We start from the raw sequence: 20847 nt of genomic DNA, 5'->3' as shown, positions 1-20847 counted from the left end.
CGGAGAGTCCGGTAGTGGTTCTGGCTGAATAATGCAAGTTCAATCCAAGGAAGTCCTGCTTAGGACTGCAGCCCTTCTGTTCATGTGTGTCCTCACTGGCTCATGACTTGCTCGACCGGGGTCAGTGAGCACCTGACCCGCGCCAGGCTCATAGGCCAGCATCGTGTAGGTGCTGCGGGGCAGGGTGCCTGTCCCTTCTGAGCTTCCGGTTGGTAGCCTTCACCATGCCTGCCTCAAAGAGGGGAGTAATGAGAGAGAGAGAGAGAAAGAGGAAGGAAGGAAGGAAGGAAGGAAGGAAGGAAGGAAGGAAGGAAGGAAGGAAGGAAGGAAGGAAAGAAGGAGAAAAGAAAGAGAAAGAAGAAGAAAGAAAGAAAGAAAGAAAGAAAGAAAGAAAGAAAGAAAGAAGAAAGAAAGAAAGAAGAAAGAAAGAAGAAAGAAAGAAAGAAGAAAAAAAGTGGTAGGGCCAGGTACCAACTTTTGGGGAAGATGTAAAATCAATCCTACTTCTCCATCAGGAATTCATTTAATGCTGGATGAATTAGACGGGCAGATGAGTTGTTTGCAAATTGGAATAAATGCCAAAGTGAGGTTGTTTTGCTTCATCTTGACACCTCTCTTTTTCTCTCTTGTTGAATTTGTTGGTTTTTCTTTTTTTTTATTTATCTATTTTTTAAAGATTTTATTTGAAAAAAGAAAAAAGATTTTGTTTGAGAGAGACAAGCGAGACAGTGAACACAAGCAGGGGAAAGCGGCAGAAGGAGAGGGAGAAGCAGACTCCCTCTGGAGCAGGGAGCCCGACATGGGGCTCGATCCCAGGACTCTTAGGATCATGACCTGAGCCGAAGTCAGACGCTTAACTGACTTGAGCCACCCACACATCCCTGAATTGTATTATCTGATGAGTTTTGATATATGTACACACCTGTGAAGCCATCACTGTAATAAAATAATGGACACATCCATCATCCCCAAAAGCTTCTTCGTGCCCCTCTGTAATTCATTACCTCTCCTTGTAGTCCCACTTTCCCTAGGTATTGCAGATCTGATTTTTGACACTATAGATTAGCATGTTTGCATGTACAAGTATTCTATAATAAATAAAGTCATTTACCATGTACTCTTTTTAAACTAGCTTCTTTCATTCAGCAGATTAATTTGAAATACATCTATTTTGTTATGTCAATATTATATTTTTTATTACTGAGTCATATTCCACGGTATGGATGTAACACTATTTGTGTATCCATTCATCCGTTGATGGGCATTTGGATTGTTTCCAGTTTTCAGCTATTAGAAATAAGCTGCTATGAATATTCTTGTGCATATCTTTGTGCGCTCAGATGCCTTCATTTATCTTGAGTTAATACAATGACTGTATTGTATTAATCTCCATATCTCTTGTGCTTAGCACATTATCTAGCATCTAGTAGATACCAGCAAATGTTGTCCTAAGAGTTTGCTGGATTTTTCCTACTTTTCTGTGGTAATTGATAGGTTAAGACTCACGCACTTTTAAAAATTACTACCTAAAATATTGCTTTGTTTCAAGAGAAAGAGTAGTTCTGCTATTGTCCTGTTTCCCTAGTATGTTCTGTGGTATTTTATACACTAGAGTCAAGCTTAATTGTCTACTCCTAAATTTTTTTTGAAGTTCTTTCAAAGTTTTTTTGAATTCACTGAATTCCTCAATGGAGAAAGTGAAGAAATATTGGTATGTTACCCAAAGAAATAATGTAAAAGCTAGTAAAATATTCAAAAGATCTCCATTAAATCTTTTTTTTTCTTATTGAAATCTGTAACAAAAATAGAGACTATCTTTGGGGGAAAAAAGAATTTCAATGCTGAAAATTTTTAGAAATCTAATTTTTATTATTTTTTTTGAATTTTAAATTTTTTTTAGAAATCTTACTTTTAAAGGCAAAAAATAATTATGTAAAAATAAACCTAAGAAAATTTTTTTACTTTTTTTTAAAAGATTTTTTATTTATTTATTCATGGCAGACAGAGAGAGAGAGAGAGAGAGAGAGAGAGAGGCAGAGATACAGGAAGAAGGAGAGAGAGAAGCAGGCTCCATGCAGGGAGCCTGACGTGGGACTCAATCCCAGGTCTCCAGGATCACACCCCAGGCCGAAGGTGGCGCCAAACTGCTGGGTCACCGGGGCTGCCCCAAAATAAACTTTATTAATGATTATGACAGGCTGGATATTATGCTGAGTGCTTTATGAGCATATCACAGTTTGTCCTTGTGATAATGTAGGTTGGGTCATTTTATTTATTTATTTATTTTAATTTATTTTTTATTGGTGTTCAATTTACTAACATACAGAATAACCCCCAGTGCCCGTCACCCATTCACTCCCACCCCCCGCCCTCCTCCCCTTCTACCACCCCTAGTTCGTTTAGGTTGGGTCATTTTAATATCCCCATTTGACAGATGAGGAAATGGAAACTAAAAGAGGTTAATTCATTTGCATGGAGCCTTAGAGCTGGCATTTAAACTAAACGTTTAAACTCCTTGCTAAGCCTGGAGCCAGATACACAGCAGGGCTCCATCTCATGACCCTGAGATCATGACCTGAGCTGAAATCAAGAGTTGGATGCTTCCTTTTCTTTTTTTTAAAGTTTATTTGAGAGGTAGAGAGAGAGGAAGAGGGACTAAGAGAGAGCGAGCTAGTGAGTGCATGAGCAGGAGGAGGAGGAGAGGGAGAGGGAGAAGCAGACTCCCCACTGAGCAGGGTGCCCCATGCTGGACTCAATCCTGGGAACCTGGGATCCTGACCTGAGCCAAAGGCAGATGCTGATCCCGCTGAGTTCCTCAGGTGCCCCATAACTTCTGACTTTATATTTAAAGTCACTTTTTATACTCCTCATCACTTGCGTTGGGCAGTGGTAAGCATCCTGAATCCCATGGTATCTAGATCAGCACGCCAAACATATGGTATTTCATATATTAGGTACTGGCTATGGGCTGTCCTTTCTTTTTTTTTGGGCTGTCCTTTCTGACCACTCTGCTATGTGGGAGCCCTTTCTGCCTCTGTGGCCCGGTTGCAGATTTTCCAGTGTTCTGCTCTTGACATTTTTGGAGAGATGGAGTAGTATAATGGTTAATAACAATAACAACAATAACAACAATAATAATAATGGTTATTCTAATGGTTATTAGAAAGCTTAACTGAGTTTGCCTTTATCAATTCATAGGACAGTCGCTGGCACATAGTTCTGCATGTCAACCTATTATTGCATTTTTCAAATATGTTTATTATTCAAATAACCTATTATTGTGTTTATTATGCAATTATTCACCCAGGGCGTCTCATCATTTCACACCTATGCTGTCAGGTTCAGAACCCAAATCCTAACACCGAGTTTCAGATAAGTTCTTACTTCCCACTAAAAGATATACCTGTGCACAAGTCTCAGCAGTAAATGTGTCTGAACAAGAGAACTGCCCCACGATTCAAATGTTGCTGTAAAAACCTATTCTTTATTTTCTGCATTTTCTGGATCTTATCAGTAAGGACTATTGAAACTCGGTGGAATAGGAACAAGTAGGCATTGGGAATTGTGTAGGAATGTGTATCTTTGAGGAGAGAGGTAGCTGAGGCTTATTTATTTATTTTAGAGAGAGAGAGAGAGCTGAGAGCGTGCGTGTGCCTAGGGTGAGGGGCAACGGGAGAAGGAGAGAGAGAGAGAGAATCTCAAGCAGACTGCTGGCTGAACATGGAGCTAGACACAGGGCTGGATTCCAGGACCCTGAGATCATGACCTATGCTGAAATCAAGAGTCAGATGCTGACCTGACTGAGCCACCCAGGCACACGCCTCTTAAAAAGAAGTTTTATGCCTGTCAGCACTCCATTGTCTTGTGGTCCCCTGAATCTTCCACTGGATTTTCTCATCCAACTGGATCACAAAGGAGGTGATAAAACATGAAGGATGGTATGCAGGGTTTTAAAGGACAGGTAGTGATCACTTCCACGTGCACTCCCCTGGCTAGAGTTCAGTTCTATGCCCTCACCTAAATGCATGATGATGAGAAAATGCAGTAGAGCTGGGCACCCAGAAAGAAGAAAATGTGGCGACCTGAGATCATTGGCATCGTCTCTGCTCCCAGGGGTTTATAATCTTTGGATTGAATTAGTAAGTCTGGAATTCCTTGAATTCTGAAGTCTGTTAAGAGGAAATTTATGAACTAAAGGATCCATATGTATTGGTTTCTACCTAACTCATTCTAATTTTTGTCTATTGAAAAAATTAAACTAGTAAAATCACTTTTAGAATTATTTCAAAACACACATGTTAATAAGTTTTGCTTTCAACTGTAATAAACTTAGCTGGTAATAGTTTTTAGAAATGTTTTTGGGTCACAAAAGTTATTTGGGAAGGGGGTTGCCAGAAGTATAGAAAAGTCCTAAGAGGGAATGGCTATTCAAGAAAAAAAACTTTTGGGGGGCATCTGGGTGACTCAGTGGTTGAGCGTCTGCCTTTGTCTCAGGTCGTGATCCTGGGGTCCTGGGTCCTGGGATCGAGTCTCACATCAGGCTCACAAATAAAATCTTAAAAAAGAAAAGAAAAGAAAAAAACTTTTTAAATACGGTAAAAATAGTATCTCCAGAAACCTTGTGGGTTTTTGTTGTTGTTGTTTTGTTTTGTTGTGTGTGTGTTTAAAAGCACTCTACAAAATGTGAGGCACTTAGGTCAATTGCTATTATAAGTTGTTTAAAAGGGAGGGGAAAAAAGGATGCCAAGTTTTCATTTTTACTTTTTTTTTCATTTTTCAATAGAATTCAGCCCTTGGTAAAGAAGGAGGCATTTTATCATACAGCCATCAAGTCAGAAATGCCATAAATTTTATTTATTTTACTTCTCCTGATGCCATAGAGATCTACTTCAAATTGTTCTCAGTATCCACACACATACACACAAAAGTCAAATCTATCCTGAGGTTTTCTTTGTTTCTCATGATTAATGTGTCCTGCTGCTCTTAGGCCCATTCTTTGAACTGTGTCCTGAGGGGAAAGGGAAAAGAACTACCCTCATGAATAAAATGGGCCTTGCTCATTGGAGATTTTTTGTAGACTACGTCATTTTCATTCCTTTTTTTTTTTTCTTAAAGATTTTATTTATTTGAGAGAGAGAGAGAGAGAGAGAGCACAAGCAGTGGGGAGGGGTAGAGAGAGAAGCAGACTCTCTGCTAAGCAGGGCACCTACTATGGGGCTCCATCCCAGGACCCCGGGATCATGACCCGAGCCAAAGGGAGCCCCTTAACCGACTGAGCCACCCAGGCGCCCTGTTCCTTTCCTTTTTAAGAGTTGACAGGAATTGTTTAGCTATGTCGTATTGACTCATCTGGACTTTCATTGTGAACGACTGTTGTTCTTCTCCTTGACCTTTAGCAAATGTCTGATTGTAAATGCCTTAAAACCAAGAGATTCTGTACTTGTTCATCTCCATCATGGTTCTTTGGTATCTGTGCCTTGCGGGTGGTAGGGGGAAGCCAAACCTGTCTTTGATGAATGTGGCTAAATGAAAGCACCCTCCTGATGGAATGCAGTGAGTGCTAACAGCAGCTTTTGTGCTACCTATCTGCTGAGGACCGCAGGTTCTAGGAATTTAAAATTTTGTTTTCTTAATTTGATGGCAATATTTTATACAACTCCCCCAGCAATATAATAGGTGTGTGTGCGTGTGTGTGTGTGTGTGTATATATATACATATATATATACACACACACACACATGTATAAAAATTTTTTTTGTCTGTATTTTGTCTACATTTTTTTGTCTGTATTTTTTGGGTAGTTCCTTGTCACTGAATATGCCATGTCAGCAGCCCATCTTTGGGTTTGTATTTATGATGTTTTAATTGTTGTGGTCTATTGAGAAAGAAACAGTGGCTGATTGAACACTAAGCAATTTAGTAGTGCCAAATGGAGGCCTAATGCCAGGATGGCAGTGTGTGTATAAGCAGAGGTTCCCGTATTGAAATTGAGAGAAAGGGTGGAGGTGGTTGTCACACAGGCTATAGTAATACAAGCTTGTAGATGCCAAAAGAACTGGCTTTGGGACAGAAATTCAACTCCAGCAAACATCCATGCATCACATTCAAGTAATGGTAATTTAAATCTTATTTTTTGTGTAGTTTTGTTTGTATTTAATTTATGAACTAGCTTTGGTCTTAAAGGCATTAAGAGCCATAAGCATAAGAAATTTCCACTTATTTTATGTGTGTAGTTAGTAAAGTGATATCAAGTTACTCAAGTGTGTGTGACAAGATGAGAAATTAAACAAGAGTTCAAATCCTGGTTCATTGTGTGACTTTTGGCAATTATGCCCTTTAAATCTTGATTTCTTCATCTGTTAAGTGCGGTGACAACAGTTCTCAAATAATGCTGTGAAAATTCATTGAATCATCGCTGTGAAGAGGTTAACAAGTGCCTGATTCATAGTGAGTGCTCCACAATTGTTAGATTTTGACATAATTTTAATTTTTATCATAAGAGTCGAAAAATATTCTAGCTTGAGAGACCTGGAGTCAAGTAAACGCATTCTTGTTTTTGAGAGCTCTAGGTTCAGTTGTGGCTCACCTCTTAGCCAATCTTGTAACTGCTCATAGTTTCATAACAACTTCCCAGAGTTGTTGTGAAAACTAATTAATAGTAAATGCTGCATTTAGGGGAATGACTTCATATGCCATACTCTGTACTAAGCACCTATGTGCATTAACTTTATTCCTGCTAAAAGCTTAGCAAAGTGAATAGTAGTGTCCTCTTCCTACAGACAGGGGAACTGAGAGAGAGGGACAGAGTTTGCCCTAGGCCATACGGCTTCTAAGTGGCAAAGCAGAGCCCGCTCTCAGGGTCTCCCTGTTTCCATAGCTCGTGCCCTCTTCCTGAGATCCCATGGCAATGTAAGAGTGATTCATCCAGCACATTTCTTCTGTGGCATGCAGCTGAGAATAGCCCCATTAGGAATAAAAGCTGTGATGGGAAAAGAGGAGGGATCATTTGTAAGATGGGAGGACATTTTTGGTTGGGTATTTCACTGTGCCTAATGGGGACTCGAATGCCTGGGGAGTAGGGAGGACAAAGGGTGTCCTGAAGATAAATGGCTGACTTCCCAAATTTACCTGGAGCCAGCCCTGGATGCTTGCATACATTAAAAAAAATGTCATTTCATTAAGTTAGGATTGATATTCTTAAAATACTAGTGTTCTGGAAATTAAAGGGAAACAGAATACCTTTAAGACTTGCTGGGGGACAGGATCTCTTGCATTTACCTCCTAGTTCTGGCATTCAGTTGATGCATAGTTTGAAGCAAGTTATAGTTCATCTCTAGATCTAGTTTCCCCACTTGTGCTAGTTTAGAAATGTGTAAAATGGCTATTACATAACTCGTTTTCAAGCTTGGTAAAGTATATAGAGGATATGCATGCAAGAGAGGAGATATATATCTCCTGTGTTATACACACACACACACACACACACAGTGTCACGCAGACTTCTTTGCACGCTAGCTCAGCACACACGTTTAATGAACATCTGCTAAGTGCCAGATAGATTTTTCAGCTTGCGTGATTCAAACATGAGTAAGGTGACGTGTTGGCTTAATCGTGATTTTCAATCTGGGCAGCAATGAGGGTATAGAAATAAAAGGGAAACTTCTCACGAAACTTGTAACGACCTTGGGTATTTCTCCTTGGGCCACAATAGTAACAGTACTGTATAGCATACTTCAGTAATCACGAAGCAGTGATAAATAGTCTGAATGGAGAAAAAAATCTGTTATATGTCTCTTCTCAGTGTAAACTCTGGTTCACCAGAGTGTGAAGACCAGGTGTTAAGAGGGCAGGCACATGGCTCTTTCATTAACTCTTAGGGTTCCCTAAGGCAGGTCTCCTAATCCTTCCAAACCTTTTCTTCCTCAACCTTACCTAACTTCCCAGGGTTGCCTGAGGTATGACTAGAAAAAGGTTCTGCTATATATACAACATATGTGTTGAGAATTCTCTTTACTGTAGAGATTTTGATAAGCATTACTGAGTACGAGCCTCATATTTTCAATTCCCTCCAAACATTTCCAGTGGGCTGTCCAATAGTCAACTCAGACAACATGTCCCAACGTTGTCTCAAATCTGACTCTTCTGTGTTCCTTGTGGTGGTTCATGGTGTTGGTGTCTACTGGTCACTCGGGCTCAAAATCCCTGAGGTTTCCTGCCTCCTTCGTCTCACTTAATCTCCACACCTAATTGATGCCAGAGTTTCGTGGACTCTCTCTTCTAATGCTCGGGTGACCCTGCTTTCCTCACCCGATTTATTACCATTGACTGGGTTCGTGACCTCATCATCCGTCACCTGAACTGCCACAGCAGGCTCCTGGCTAGCCTCCCTGTCTCCATCCATTTGTCACCTTGCCATTAACGTTTCCATTTCAAAAACAAACCTCAGCACAGCATTCTTCATTCCAAACTCCTAAATCTGGCTGGTCATGTCGGCATCTTCCTAATTTGGTCTTAAATAATCTTTTTGGTGTCGTTTCCTACACTTCCCCTCAACCACCCTGAGCCACGATGAATTTTTTTCTGTTCCCTAAATGAGTGCTTTTTTGCTTCTGCCTGAAGTTTTTTTTTGTTTTTGTTTTTTCCCCTCTACTTTCTCTACAGGAAAATTCCTACTTATCCTTTAGAAACCAAATCAAAGTGATACTTCCCCCCTGAAACTTCTCCACCTTCTCTTGGCCCAATCACTGGCCCACTCCATAACACATGAGTTCACATGGGTTTGTCATTATTTGATATGAATCATTTGTCTCTTCTCCTTTCACCCAGTATATTATTGTAAACCCCTCTTAGAGAGACCCTCAACCCCCTTCTGTAACTTTGAAGCTCCAGCACACAATGTCATGCTTGGTGTGTGATCAGGGTTTGCTGGAGCGGTAGTTAAAAACATGGATGAGCAGCTTACATTTGAACCTTTATCTGCAAATCCCAATATTAGTACAGTACATGAATAGATTGTATATCACAGAACATGAATTTAGGGGGCATAAGTCAACCCAATATACAGGCCATCCTAAATTTTCTGGTATAGATTGATCTGCATTTAACGACTGTGTTTAGTTGCAAGGGCAGGTGGTGGGTAGAGATGAGTATCTCAGAAACAGACCATATATAGCCTGCTGCTCAAGGGTGAAGAGGCTGTCAGGTGATAAATGACCCCTGAGAGCAATGTCGGGAAAAACACCATGATGTCAACAGTGATTTTCTCCAGGGTTGGGAGACTAAAGGCCGTTTGATTTTCTTCAGGCTGTTAGTATTTTCTAAGGTTTCTACAGTGAACACATGTGATTTGTTAATAGGAGGATGATGCTCTGGCAATTTCTTCCACCCCATTGCCCGGCACAGGCCCCAGGAGCAGGGTGGGTCAGGTGTCTGACCAGACCTCTTAACGCCATGTCTCAGGTATTTCAGGCCTGCTCACCTTTCCATGCTGCCTCATGCACCCTGTACTTCAGCCACGCTGGCCTTTTTTTGCTACTTACTTATTTCCTGTAGCAAACTTACAGACATCATATTCTAAGCCAGACACTATTCTATGCACTTGGTAAATACTAAGTCATTTAATTCTCTTAGCTGCTATTATTCCTGTTTTCCATATGAGGCAGCCAAGGTCACTCTGGATTATGTTTTTCTTCGTAGGTGCTGTTTACTCCTTCCTTGTCTTGTGCTGTTCAGTCCCTCCCTGTCGTATCAGCATTTCTCTTCCAGAATTGGCCTTTCAGCTCCAGCTCCTCTGTGTCCATGTGCATCTTTTTTTTTTTTCTTTTTTTGTGCATCATTTTTATATATAGTACTTACAACATGGTATACTCAATACTGTCTTTCTTGGGCAAGTTCCTTCATTTTAGTTCCTTCCCTCTGTAAAATGCGTCTAGTAATAGTTCCCTCACAGAGTTTGTGAGGACTAAATGGCATAATATTTGAGCTACAGGCCCAGGAAGTGAGCTCCCCTCAGGCTGTGTATTCCTTGACACGGTTGCTGACACAGGACAGGTATTGTCATGTGGGAAACAGAAGGAAAGAGAGAGTAGGAAAACCTAGGATGACTCAAAGTCAAGGCCACTCAGGGAGAATAGAGTGGTGGCACTTTCAAAGACCTCATGTGAGTGGGTGACAGTCAAGCAAAGGCTTTTGGGTTTGATCACTGGTGATGTGTTTGAGACCGGCTTAGCAGGCTGTGGTGATGTGGGAGGTAGATTGTGAGTGGCTAAGGAGGAGGAGTGGGCAGGAAGGAAATGAAGGCTAAGGGTGTAGTCGTCTTCTATTTCAGGAAGGGAAGAGAAAAGTGAGGGCGATAGCAGGACCAGAAGAAGGGTTCTTGGTATGGATGGGAGGCCCAAATGTGTCTATAGGTAGAAGGAAATTCCTCAGAAAAGCACAGCTGGGGAGAATGTTCCTCTCTCTACCCTGACTGAAGCTTGGTCCATGCTCAGAATCCTTGTTGCCCTTCCCTGGGGACTTGGCTCCATTCGTGCTGTTACTTGTTTGCAGTTGGGATATGCTAGGGTCCAGTAGGCTTTGGAGTCCGCTGGGGTTCTTGGGTAATATATTTAGTTGGTCTGAGCTGCAGTTTCCTTAACTACTCCAAGAGACAGGATAAAAGAGAAGAGAGAGAGAGAGAAAAAAAAAGATAAATCTTAGAATGCTTTTGATCTCCAGATGAAAGAAGTTGGAGGATGTGCTTGTGGGATGGCTGCTCTCTTCCCCATAAAGCAGTGAGGGAGTTCATCTGCTGGGACAAAGGGAATGGGAAGGGTTTGTAGTTCTGATAAGACTGGTGTTCTCCATGGAGGCCACCAGGTTCTCTCCGCTAGAGATAGACAAAGGAGATGAGGAGCAGCACTGAGGGCCTGGGTAAGCATAGAAAAGAAAATTAGGATTATCATTGACCTTCTGCAATCAGGTGTGAAGGAATAAGGACGGTGTGGGTAGAACTAGGCACTGACAAAATAGTCAAGGGATATATGGGATTTGTGCAGGGAGTGGGGGAGGGAGGAAAGAGAGAGAAAGATGAAATGATGAAATGACCTCTGGAATCGTCTAGTCAGTCAGATGGGAGCTGGTGGTCTGGGAGAGTGGGAAGCTCTGAAAGTCTTAGGGTGACCTCCCAGAGCAGGCTCCTGGGAGCCAGATAGGGGGCCCAAAGGTTGTGACCAGAGGACAATTTTAGAATATTCAGTGAAGCAATTTTGAATGACTAGTGCCAGGGGGTGGCTGGGTTACCCCAAATATTACAGGGATCTTCCTTTCTCTACTTTTCCTTCTATTCTTTATCATGTGAATATCTACTGCCCTCTTCCCAAAGGTAACTTTAGTCTTTATACAGTTTGTGTGTGTGTGTGTGTGTGTGTGTGTGTGTGTGTGTGGAATATATCAGTTACTATTGTGCAGTAAACATTTTTTATTTCTACATTGTGTTTGTAATGGGATTTTAATGGGTGTATTTTATCAACTTATGTTTGCACATGCTACTATGTATCCTTATGGATTTTTTTCCCTTTGATAAATTCTCTGGTGTGAAATTACTATGCTTAAGGGTGGAGGGAGGTCTTGATATGTCCTTAGTTATTTGATGCAGGTAGAATTGCAGTGAGCAGAAAGAGGGCAATAGAGAAGTAAAGTAGAACATCCAACAATAGAATCTGAATGGAAGTTCTATGTGAATACCCCAGGTCCACCTCACATCCTCCTGAGTTTTTTTTTTTTCTTTAAGATTTAGTATTATGTTAATTAATTAATTAATTTAGATTTTATGTATTCATGAGAGATACACACACACACACAGAGACAGAGAGAGAGAGAGACAGACAGAGGGAGAAGCAGGCTCCCTACGAGGAGTCTGATGTGGGACTCGATCCCAGGACCCCGGGATCACACCCTGAGCCAAAGGCAGATGTTCAACCACTGAGCCACCCAGGCATCCCTATTATTTTAATTTATTTATTTGAGAGAGAGCAAGCGAGAGAGAGAGAGAGAGAGAGAACGTGGGTTGCGGGGGGAGCGGCAGAGGGAGAGAGAGAGACTCTCATGTAGACTCCACACTGCACATGGAGCCCAAGGGTAGGGCCTGACCTCACAGTCCTGAGATCACACCCATGAGATCTCTACCTGAGCCAAAACCGAGAGTCAGGTAGCAACCAACTGAGCCACCCAGGCGCCCCTGCAAGTACCTGGAGTTTTGCTTGGTTTGGTCTTCAGTGTTGGGCGTGGGGGAGTGGGGATGGAGTGCTGTCATCAAGGCATTGAATTAAGAGGGGAAGGTGACAAAAAGGAGTCCATTCCTGTGTTCTAGAGTGTTTGGGGGGCAAGGATAGGAAAATTTAATCTTTAGAAATAAATGAAAATAATCGCTTTTTTTAAAAAAAATAATCTCTTTTATTACAGTTCTGACAATGTTAGTATTTTGAACAGTTTTGACAATAAATGGAGACATGATTTAGGTAATAATTATTGAGAAAATTGTAATATTTTGAATCCATGATTTCATTAACAAACATTTCTATTAATATTTTTTCTTAGATGTTATGATTGCAATAGTTCTTTTTTTTTTTTTTCTTTTAACAGAAAAAATACAGGAAGGGATTTATTGATGTTTCAAAAATCAAGTGTGTGGAAATAGTGAAGAATGATGATGTTGTTATTCCCTGCCAAAATAAATACCCATTTCAGGTGAGCTGACATGTTATTTTTTTTTAATTTTTTTTTTTTGCCACAGTGTAACTCTGGGCTTTAAGTCATGCTTACTATTTGACATTATAGTTTCCTGCCATTGCTTTGTTGGTTGATTAAAAAAAATTTTTTTTCACCTTTAGTGAGGTACAATTGACAGATAGGAATTGTATATATTTAAGGTGTACAACTTGATGTTTTGATATATGTATCCATTGTGAAATGATCACAGTTGAGCTAATTAACATATCCATCACTTTACATAATTACCCTTCCTTCCTTCCTTCCTTCCTTCCTTCCTTCCTTCCTTCCTTCCTTCCTTCCTTCCTTCCTTCCTTCCTTCCTTTACTGTGTGAGCACTTAAGACCTACCCTCTTAGCAGATTCCAGATATGCAATACAGTACCGTTCACGGTAGTCACCATGCTGTACATTAGATTTCTAGAACTCATTCGTGTTGCTTAACTGGAACTTTGTATGCTCTGGCCAACATCTCCCTATTTACCCCTCCTCCCCGTCCCTGAAAACCACTACTCTGCGTCTATGAATTTGACTATTTTAGATTCCACCTAGAGTGAGATCATGTAGTATTTGTCCTTCTGTGTCAGAAGGGAGGGGGTTTCTAGCCTTGTATTTCTTGTTAGCCAGTCAGGGTGCTCCTGCCTTGTGACTGTGATCAAGCGTAAAGTGACAGACCAAAGAAAAATGTGGGGGTTAGTTTCCCAGGCTGAATTTTATTACTAATATTAAAAAAATATATATTAAGAATAAGACTTGACTTTCGCATCAGGAGTTACCTCTAAAAGAGGTACTGTGGTTCACAGAGTGGGCTGTGCAGTCAGGATCCTGGTTTTCTGGATTACTAGCCAGATGAGATGGACCAGGTTAAGTAGCACAACATTAGGGAGCACCCTGTGCAGTGTATTGTACATGAATGGTGCCTGGATTTAGACAGCAGTGGAAGGTCTGGGGGGCAGCTTTAGTCTCCTCCTCTGTAAAATGTAAATACTGATGCCTCACTGGTAGGATTAATTGCATTAATGCCTATAAAGCACATAGTATAGAGTCGGGATAGTGTTTAGTAAAATTAGCTACTGCCATTATTTATAGTGGCAAAAGGGAGGTATAGCAGTGACGCTGAAAGAGTAGTCCATTCGTGTAAAATATTATTCAGAAAAATACAAGATTAGAATAATGCCAGGCTACATCAAACAAGGATCTTCAGTTAATTAGATTGTAAGAAATAAGATTAGTGAAGCTTCTTGGCCTCTGTGTATTTATTTTTCTATAAAAACACAGTCCCTTGCAAAATGTGTTTCCCACTTGATCTAGACACGAAGAATAGAGCTTTCGTAAGAAAGGAATGTAGGTTCTCTGGATCCGAGGTAAGTCACTTGTATTTGATCACTTCAGAATCATTTATGGATGCCTTTGGTTCCAAGGGCTCTGCGCTAGATAGTAGTGCTGTGTCGAAGTATTTCTCACCTATCCCATCGTTTGTTTTATTTTAGGTGGTTCACGATGCCAACACACTCTATGTTTTTGCACCTAGTGCACAAAGCAGGGACCGGTGGGTGAAGAAGTTAAAAGAAGGTAAAACTCATAATGAAATATTAACTGCACATAATTTTAGGATATAACATTGTTACCACTAAAAGAGAAATACAGCTAATGTATCTTACATTTATAATCTTTTAATCCATGATAAGTGTTTCTCTTAAGGACATCCTGCAACTTTGATCCATGTTGAAGACCACCTCCTTTTTTTATAATCTGGTTCTTTCTAGGGGTATACACATCGCTTCCAAAAAATGCCTGCTTTCATTTAATGTCTAATACATTTGAAGATGAGAAAGCCCTGGGCTTTTAAGATAATAGGATTTTATTTTCTAAGAAATTGTCTATGTAGTCAGTGTTTAGTGTGGATGAATTGACTTGCGTGTAGAGTGTCTAAATGGGTGATTTGCACCGGGCCGGTCCCATCCCTTCTTCTGCTGAACAGAATGGTGTAGGCTGACTTTTGTGTTTATCCATCATGGTAGAGCAGAGGTCGCTTCTGCTAACAGGGGGCTTTGTGAAAATAAGAAGGTCAAAGAGAAGCATAGAGATTTTCTGCATGCGAGGCTGTATAATGTTATGAGCTGTTTTCCTAATAAATGTAGCATCTGAGAAATCGAGAATGATTGACAGTGTTATGTACAAAACACTCTGTCATTTCTGTTTTTACATCACTAATCATTTAATGTGTCTGTGAATTACAGAAATAAAGAACAACAATAATATCATGATTAAATATCATCCTAAATTCTGGGCAGACGGAAGTTATCAGTGTTGCAGACAAACTGAAAAATTAGCCCCTGGATGTGAAAAATATAATCTTTTTGAGAGTAGTAAGTATTTATTTTATTTTGTAATTATATGTGTGCAGGATATACATACCATTGGTATAGCGTGAAAGTGGCTTGGTTTTGATTTTGATGTTGGTTAACTATGACCTTTACACCTTATAGCACCATGTAAGTGTAGGGTGGGTGTTTTTTTTTTTTTTAAAGATTTTATTTATTTATTCATGAGAGATACAGAGAGAGAGAGAGAGAAGCAGAGACAGGTAGAAGGAGAAGCTGGCTTCATGTGGGGAGCCTGACGTGGGATTCAATCCTGGGTCTCCAGGATCACACCCTGGGCCAAAGGCAGGTGCTAAATCTCTGAGCCACCTAGGGATCCCCAGTGGGTGTATTTTGTATGAATAATTATGTTTATTTAGCAGTGGGGCTGTCTCCATGGAATAAAAAGGTCTGTTTTCAAGAGATTGATTGATTGGAGAGTGTGCAGAGTGAGCGAGAACACAAGTAGGGGGAGAGGGAGAAGCAGGCTCCCTGCTGAGCCCCAGTGCAGGGCTTGACTCCAGGACCCTGGGATCATGACCTAAGCTGAAGGCAGCCCCTTCATCGACGGAGCCACCCAGGTGCCCCTAGAGCTTTTATCACAATATGGAAGCCTGCTCAAAGCGACCCTATTCAAGTGTGAACCTAGTGTGGCACCATCAGCAGCTTTCCCCCCCCCCCAGCTTTATTAAGGTCTAATTGGCAAATAAAATTACAAGCTATTTAAAGTGTACAGTGTGATGATTTGGTATACTTATGTGTCATGAAAGAACTCTTCCTTGGAGTTACGACATCCATTACCTTACATGTTTTTACCTTTTTATGTGTATGTGCGAGAATATTTAAGTTCTACTCTCTTAGTACATTTCAGTTACACATTACAGTGTTGTCAACTCGAGTCACCAAGTTATGCATTAGACCCTCAGACCTGATTCAACTTAAAAGTGAAACTTTGTGCCCTCTCCCAACATCTCTATTTCCCTCCCGTCACTGCCAATCTCCTGGCAACCACTTTTTCTACTCTCTGTTACTATGAGTTTGACTTTTTTTTTTTTAATCCCACATGTAAGTGATACCATATAATATTTGTCTTTTTTTTTTTTTTTTTCTGTTTGGCTTATCCATTTAATATATGCCCTCCGTGCTGTTGCTCCTTCTTTTTAAAGGCTGGGCAGCATTCCATCACACACACACACACACACACACATACACACACACACACATTTTCTTTATCCATTCATCTGTTGTTGGACATTTAGGTTGTTTTCATACCTTGGCTATTGTGAATAATGCTACTATGAATATGGAAATGCAAATATCTTTTCAAGTTACTGCTTTCCTTCGCTTTGTGTATATACCCAGAGTGGGATTGCTGAGTCATATGATACTCTATTTTTAATTTCTTGAGGTGCCACCATACTGTATTCCATAGTGGTTGCATTCTAGCAAAAGTGCACGAGGCTTCCCTTTTCTCCACACCTTCCTAGCAATTGTTACCTCCTGTGTTTTTGATAGTAGTTGTTTTGATAGGTTTGAGGTGACATTTCATTGTGGTTTTGATTTGCATTTCCCTGATGATGAATGACAATGAGCACCTCTTACTGTACCTCTTGGCCATCTGAATGTCTTCTTTGGAAAAATAGCTATTCAGGCCCTTTGCAACATTTTTAATTGAGTTATTTGAGTTTTCTGGCTCTTGAGTTACATGAGTTCCTTGTATATTTTGGATATTAACCCCATATCAGATATGTGGTTTACAAGTATTTTCTCTTCCTCTGTAGGCTGCCTTTTCATTTTGTTGATGGTTTCCTTTGCCGAGTAGAAGCTTTTTAGTTTGTCGCAGTCTCACTTGTTTACCAAGAATAGAATGGTGCCCTGATCCCTCTGGCATTTAGCCCATTCAGGAAGGCAAAAAACAGACAAGCTTATAGCATTTTAAATTCTTCTCTGAAATAGTGATACAAGCAACGTGCACCAGAGTGAGAGATTCCAAGTCGATTTCTTGTCTATGTGTTCATTTTCATTTTTTGTTAAAACTCTCAGTCATTGGTAGCTGGCATTTTAACCTACTTTTGTTGTTGTCATTTTCAGGTATAAAAAAAGCACTACCTCCAGCACCAGAAACAAAGAAGGTAGGTGGTCTTTACCTTTCGGAAGTATTTGCAGCTTGAATAAATTAAGTTTATGCTCATTCACATGATTCTGCCCCTTTTTCCCCACATATCATATCAGAAACAGATATACTAAGGATTTGTTGATTTTTTTTTTGGTATCAAATAATATTAACTTAATTATATCAGAGATTATCATTGGAGCCCTCTCTTCATCTGGCATTTTGCTTGTATTTTGGCCTCAGGAATTGTAAGTGTGGGACTTCAAAGGAATATTTCAGTCTTAAGACCACAGTATTATGACAAAGAAGTGACTTCAGTGATTTAATGATATGCCTTTGAAGAGTGGGGGAGGGTTGGAAACACATGTACTTGGGACCCAGATAGCACCTGATCCAATGTGATGTGGTATGAGTGACTCTGGGTGGATTACTTAAACCACTATTTCCTCAGTTGTAAAATGGGAATTATATGCTCTGTTTCGTAGGATCAATATTAAGAATAAATGAGAAAAAGTGTCTTAGGTACTAAGTGCATGTCTTGCACATAGTAGGCACAAAGAAATGCAGATTGCTCTGATTGAGAGGAGACCTGATGAAAGACTCATTTTCCAGTGTACCTTTTCCTCTTTGCAGGCCATTTGAATGGTGGGTCTACCTTTAGTCCTCTGGTTTCTTTTCTTTTCTTTTTCTTTTTTTTTTTTTTAAGATTTTATTTATTTATTCATGAGAGACACAGAGAGAGAGAGAGAGGCAGAGACACAGGCTCAGGCTCCATGCAGGGAGCTCAATGTGGGACTCGATCCCAGGTCTCCAGGATCACACCCTGGGCTGAAGGCCATGCTAAACCACTGAGCCACTGGGGCTGCCCAGTCCTCTGGTTTCTACTCACATACTGTGCATTGCTGTCCTGGGAGGGCTACCCTGACACCGAACAAAGGCTTTCTAATGTTTAAAGAGGGTTTTTACTCATGTCTTGTATTCTGAAACCCAGTAGCACCCATATCATCAAAGTCACGAGAGGGTTCCCCAAATTGTATTAGGTAGACTTGAAGTTTCTGCTTTATTCTCTGGTGGTGTGTGAGTCATTTAATGTTTTACTTCACACCCAGTTTCAAACAGAATGACTAAATTTTCATATGTTGTTGTCTTTCCTTAGCGAAGGCCTCCCCCACCAATTCCACCTGAAGAAGAGGATAATAGTGAAGAAATCGTTGTAGCCATGTACGATTTCCAAGCAACAGAGGCACATGATCTCAGATTAGAGAGAGGACAAGAGTATATTATATTAGAAAAGAATGATGTTCATTGGTGGAGAGCAAGAGATAAATACGGGTAAGGGTTTCCTCTCTGTGTATGACACGCAGTGGGTGGGTTGGGTTGGAAGTTAAGTGCTGAGTGAGAAAAGGATCATCTGTAACTATTATGTAATGAGACTAGTTCAGCCAAAGGTAAATGAAAGTACACGTTATTACTTTGCAGTAACACAACGTATTCTTAGTCATGACTCAATAAATGTAAATGGATCAGCCACTTCTTTCTAGAAATTAGAATGTATTACATTTGTCTCTTTCTCATTCATTATATGTTTAATCGATTATTTTGATCCTGGAGGAGTGACATTGTAGGTTTTTCTCACCTGAGGTAAGTAATCTTACATTTTTCTGAGATAGAGAATGTGTATATGTGTATATGTATGTGCACATACGTGCATGTGTGTGTTTGTATAAAATACATATATACACATATAAGCAAGACACTTAAAAATGGGCCTTCTGGGTGGCTCAGTCTGTTGAGTGTCTGACTTTTGATTTCAGCTCAGGTCATGATCTCAGGGTGGTGGAATCAAGCCCTGCATCAGGATCTGTACTGAGCGTGAAGTCTGAGTTTCTTTCCCCTCCCTCTGCTCTTCCCTCTCCTTGCTTTCTCTAAAATAAATTTAAAAATCTAAAAAAGAGAAAGAAATGCTTAAAAACAAGCATTATTTGTACAAGATAATTTTGGATTTAAGGGAATAGTCGTTTCAACCTTAGCATTGGTAAGTGATGAGTAAATATGGGTAAATGTAGGAGAGGGGTATCTTTTAGGCTTCATTAAAGAAACAATATCCTGTGCCTATCTCTGAAATATAATCCTGTTTAAATTCTGAGTTCTTATGGATGAAAAAAGGAGGAATTTTTTTTGTCCTGGCCAGAGCATACCCTCCCTCCAAATCTGCTTTCTCACCTCCTTGCTTCATCCCCCAATTATAATTCTCTATTCCTCACTTCACTTCTGGACTTATTTCCCAATCCTCCCAATTGTTTTTTGGTGATTTTTTTTTAGAGTATTTAAAAGTAAATTCAAATCATTCTGTCATTTCACCCCTAAGTCTAACTACTAAAGATGTTTTTAAATAACTGCTATGTCATTATCATACTTAATAATAATCAAATAAATACCACCTGTAGATTTTCCCCTAACATTTTCAGGACTGGGGGAAGAATACAAATGAAAGTCTGCATGTCATATATCTAAATATTTTGAAACCCTAAGTCAGGCTAACAAACTGGTAAATAAAATAATATTTATCCTTTCACTTGACAAATATACCTTCCAAATGACAAGGAAGCAAGGTTTGAATTAGAGTCCCATGCCTGAATGTGACTGTGCATGGAGGGCTGGCTCTCTGGGGTGCTTTCCTTCCCTGTTCCCTTCTTCCCCAGCACCTACCCACATGCACCATGTGGATCTCCCAGCCATATGTCCAAGCTCTGTCCACAACTCTTGTAGAATCCACTTCCCAGCTTGATCACTCCTTGGACTTGGGCTAGATGGAGTTGCACATAACCAGCATAATTTGCTTTTCAGAGTATGAAAGGTGGAAAGGTCTGCTTTGGCCTTAGCAATGGACAGAGAATTTGGGGGTCTTCGTTACCCAGATGATGATCTAGAAGAGGGCTGAGAGAACACAGACTTTAGCATCTCTTGAAAGTGTGAGGTCATGGCAGGGGACCTTCTGGTCATCCTTTTTTTCCCCCCATTTTTGACTTATTGATGAAACCAGGTCATTTACCCCACAAAATGAGCCACAATCTAGATTAAGCTAATTGCTTTCACATGGTGTCATTTACTATGTCTCTGCCTCTATTTCCTATAACTTGTAATCTAGAGGCTTGATCATTAGAAGTTGATATCTGGTTGTCCCACTTCTAATGAGGTGAAGATGACTCAGTGGTCCAGGTGATGATAAAGTTCTTCATCAGGGTTTCATCTAATGATTTTGGCATTCATTAGTGATTAGTGCTTAGATCCATTATTTCATTAGGGGTTGTAAAATGGTAATTTTCTAACTCTGTCATTCTGTCTGCATTTATTGACTCTCTAAAGAACTGCCTCATCAACCAGTTTATTTAGTTTATACAACAAAGGCAAGAAAAATGTTTGATTTTTTTCCTTTTACCAATTTTCAGAATGATAATCGGTTGATGACTGAGCCTCCTCTAGTGATAACAGTGGTAACCAATAATTGTTTTAAAGATTATTATGGATGCATATTGCAACCATTGTGGTCGTTATTCTTTTTTGCTTGAATTGACCTATCTTAGGTCAGTGATAGCTGGTTTTAGTTGGGACCCCTTTGATCTTT

General features: G+C 40.2%; 1 protein-coding gene across 4 annotated transcripts in view; it reads left to right on the top strand.

The window, feature by feature from the left end:
- TEC (tec protein tyrosine kinase) overlaps nt 1-20847 on the top strand; it is a 132548-nt gene that overhangs the window by 85547 nt on the left and 26154 nt on the right. For all 4 annotated transcript variants that reach the window (XM_025435682.3, XM_035704276.2, XM_025435683.3 and 1 more), the window contains 5 exons: nt 12622-12726; nt 14237-14318; nt 14987-15115; nt 17201-17241; nt 18379-18554. In XM_025435682.3, coding sequence (XP_025291467.1) covers nt 12622-12726; nt 14237-14318; nt 14987-15115; nt 17201-17241; nt 18379-18554 — 533 coding nt within the window. The remainder of the gene's footprint in view (nt 1-12621; nt 12727-14236; nt 14319-14986; nt 15116-17200; nt 17242-18378; nt 18555-20847) is intronic.

This window comes from Canis lupus, chromosome 13 (genome assembly GCF_003254725.2).
Source record: "Canis lupus dingo isolate Sandy chromosome 13, ASM325472v2, whole genome shotgun sequence".
Classification (NCBI taxonomy): Eukaryota; Metazoa; Chordata; class Mammalia; order Carnivora; family Canidae; genus Canis; species Canis lupus.
Note: the sequence above shows the minus strand (reverse complement) of the source record. Positions and strands in the feature narration are given on the sequence as shown.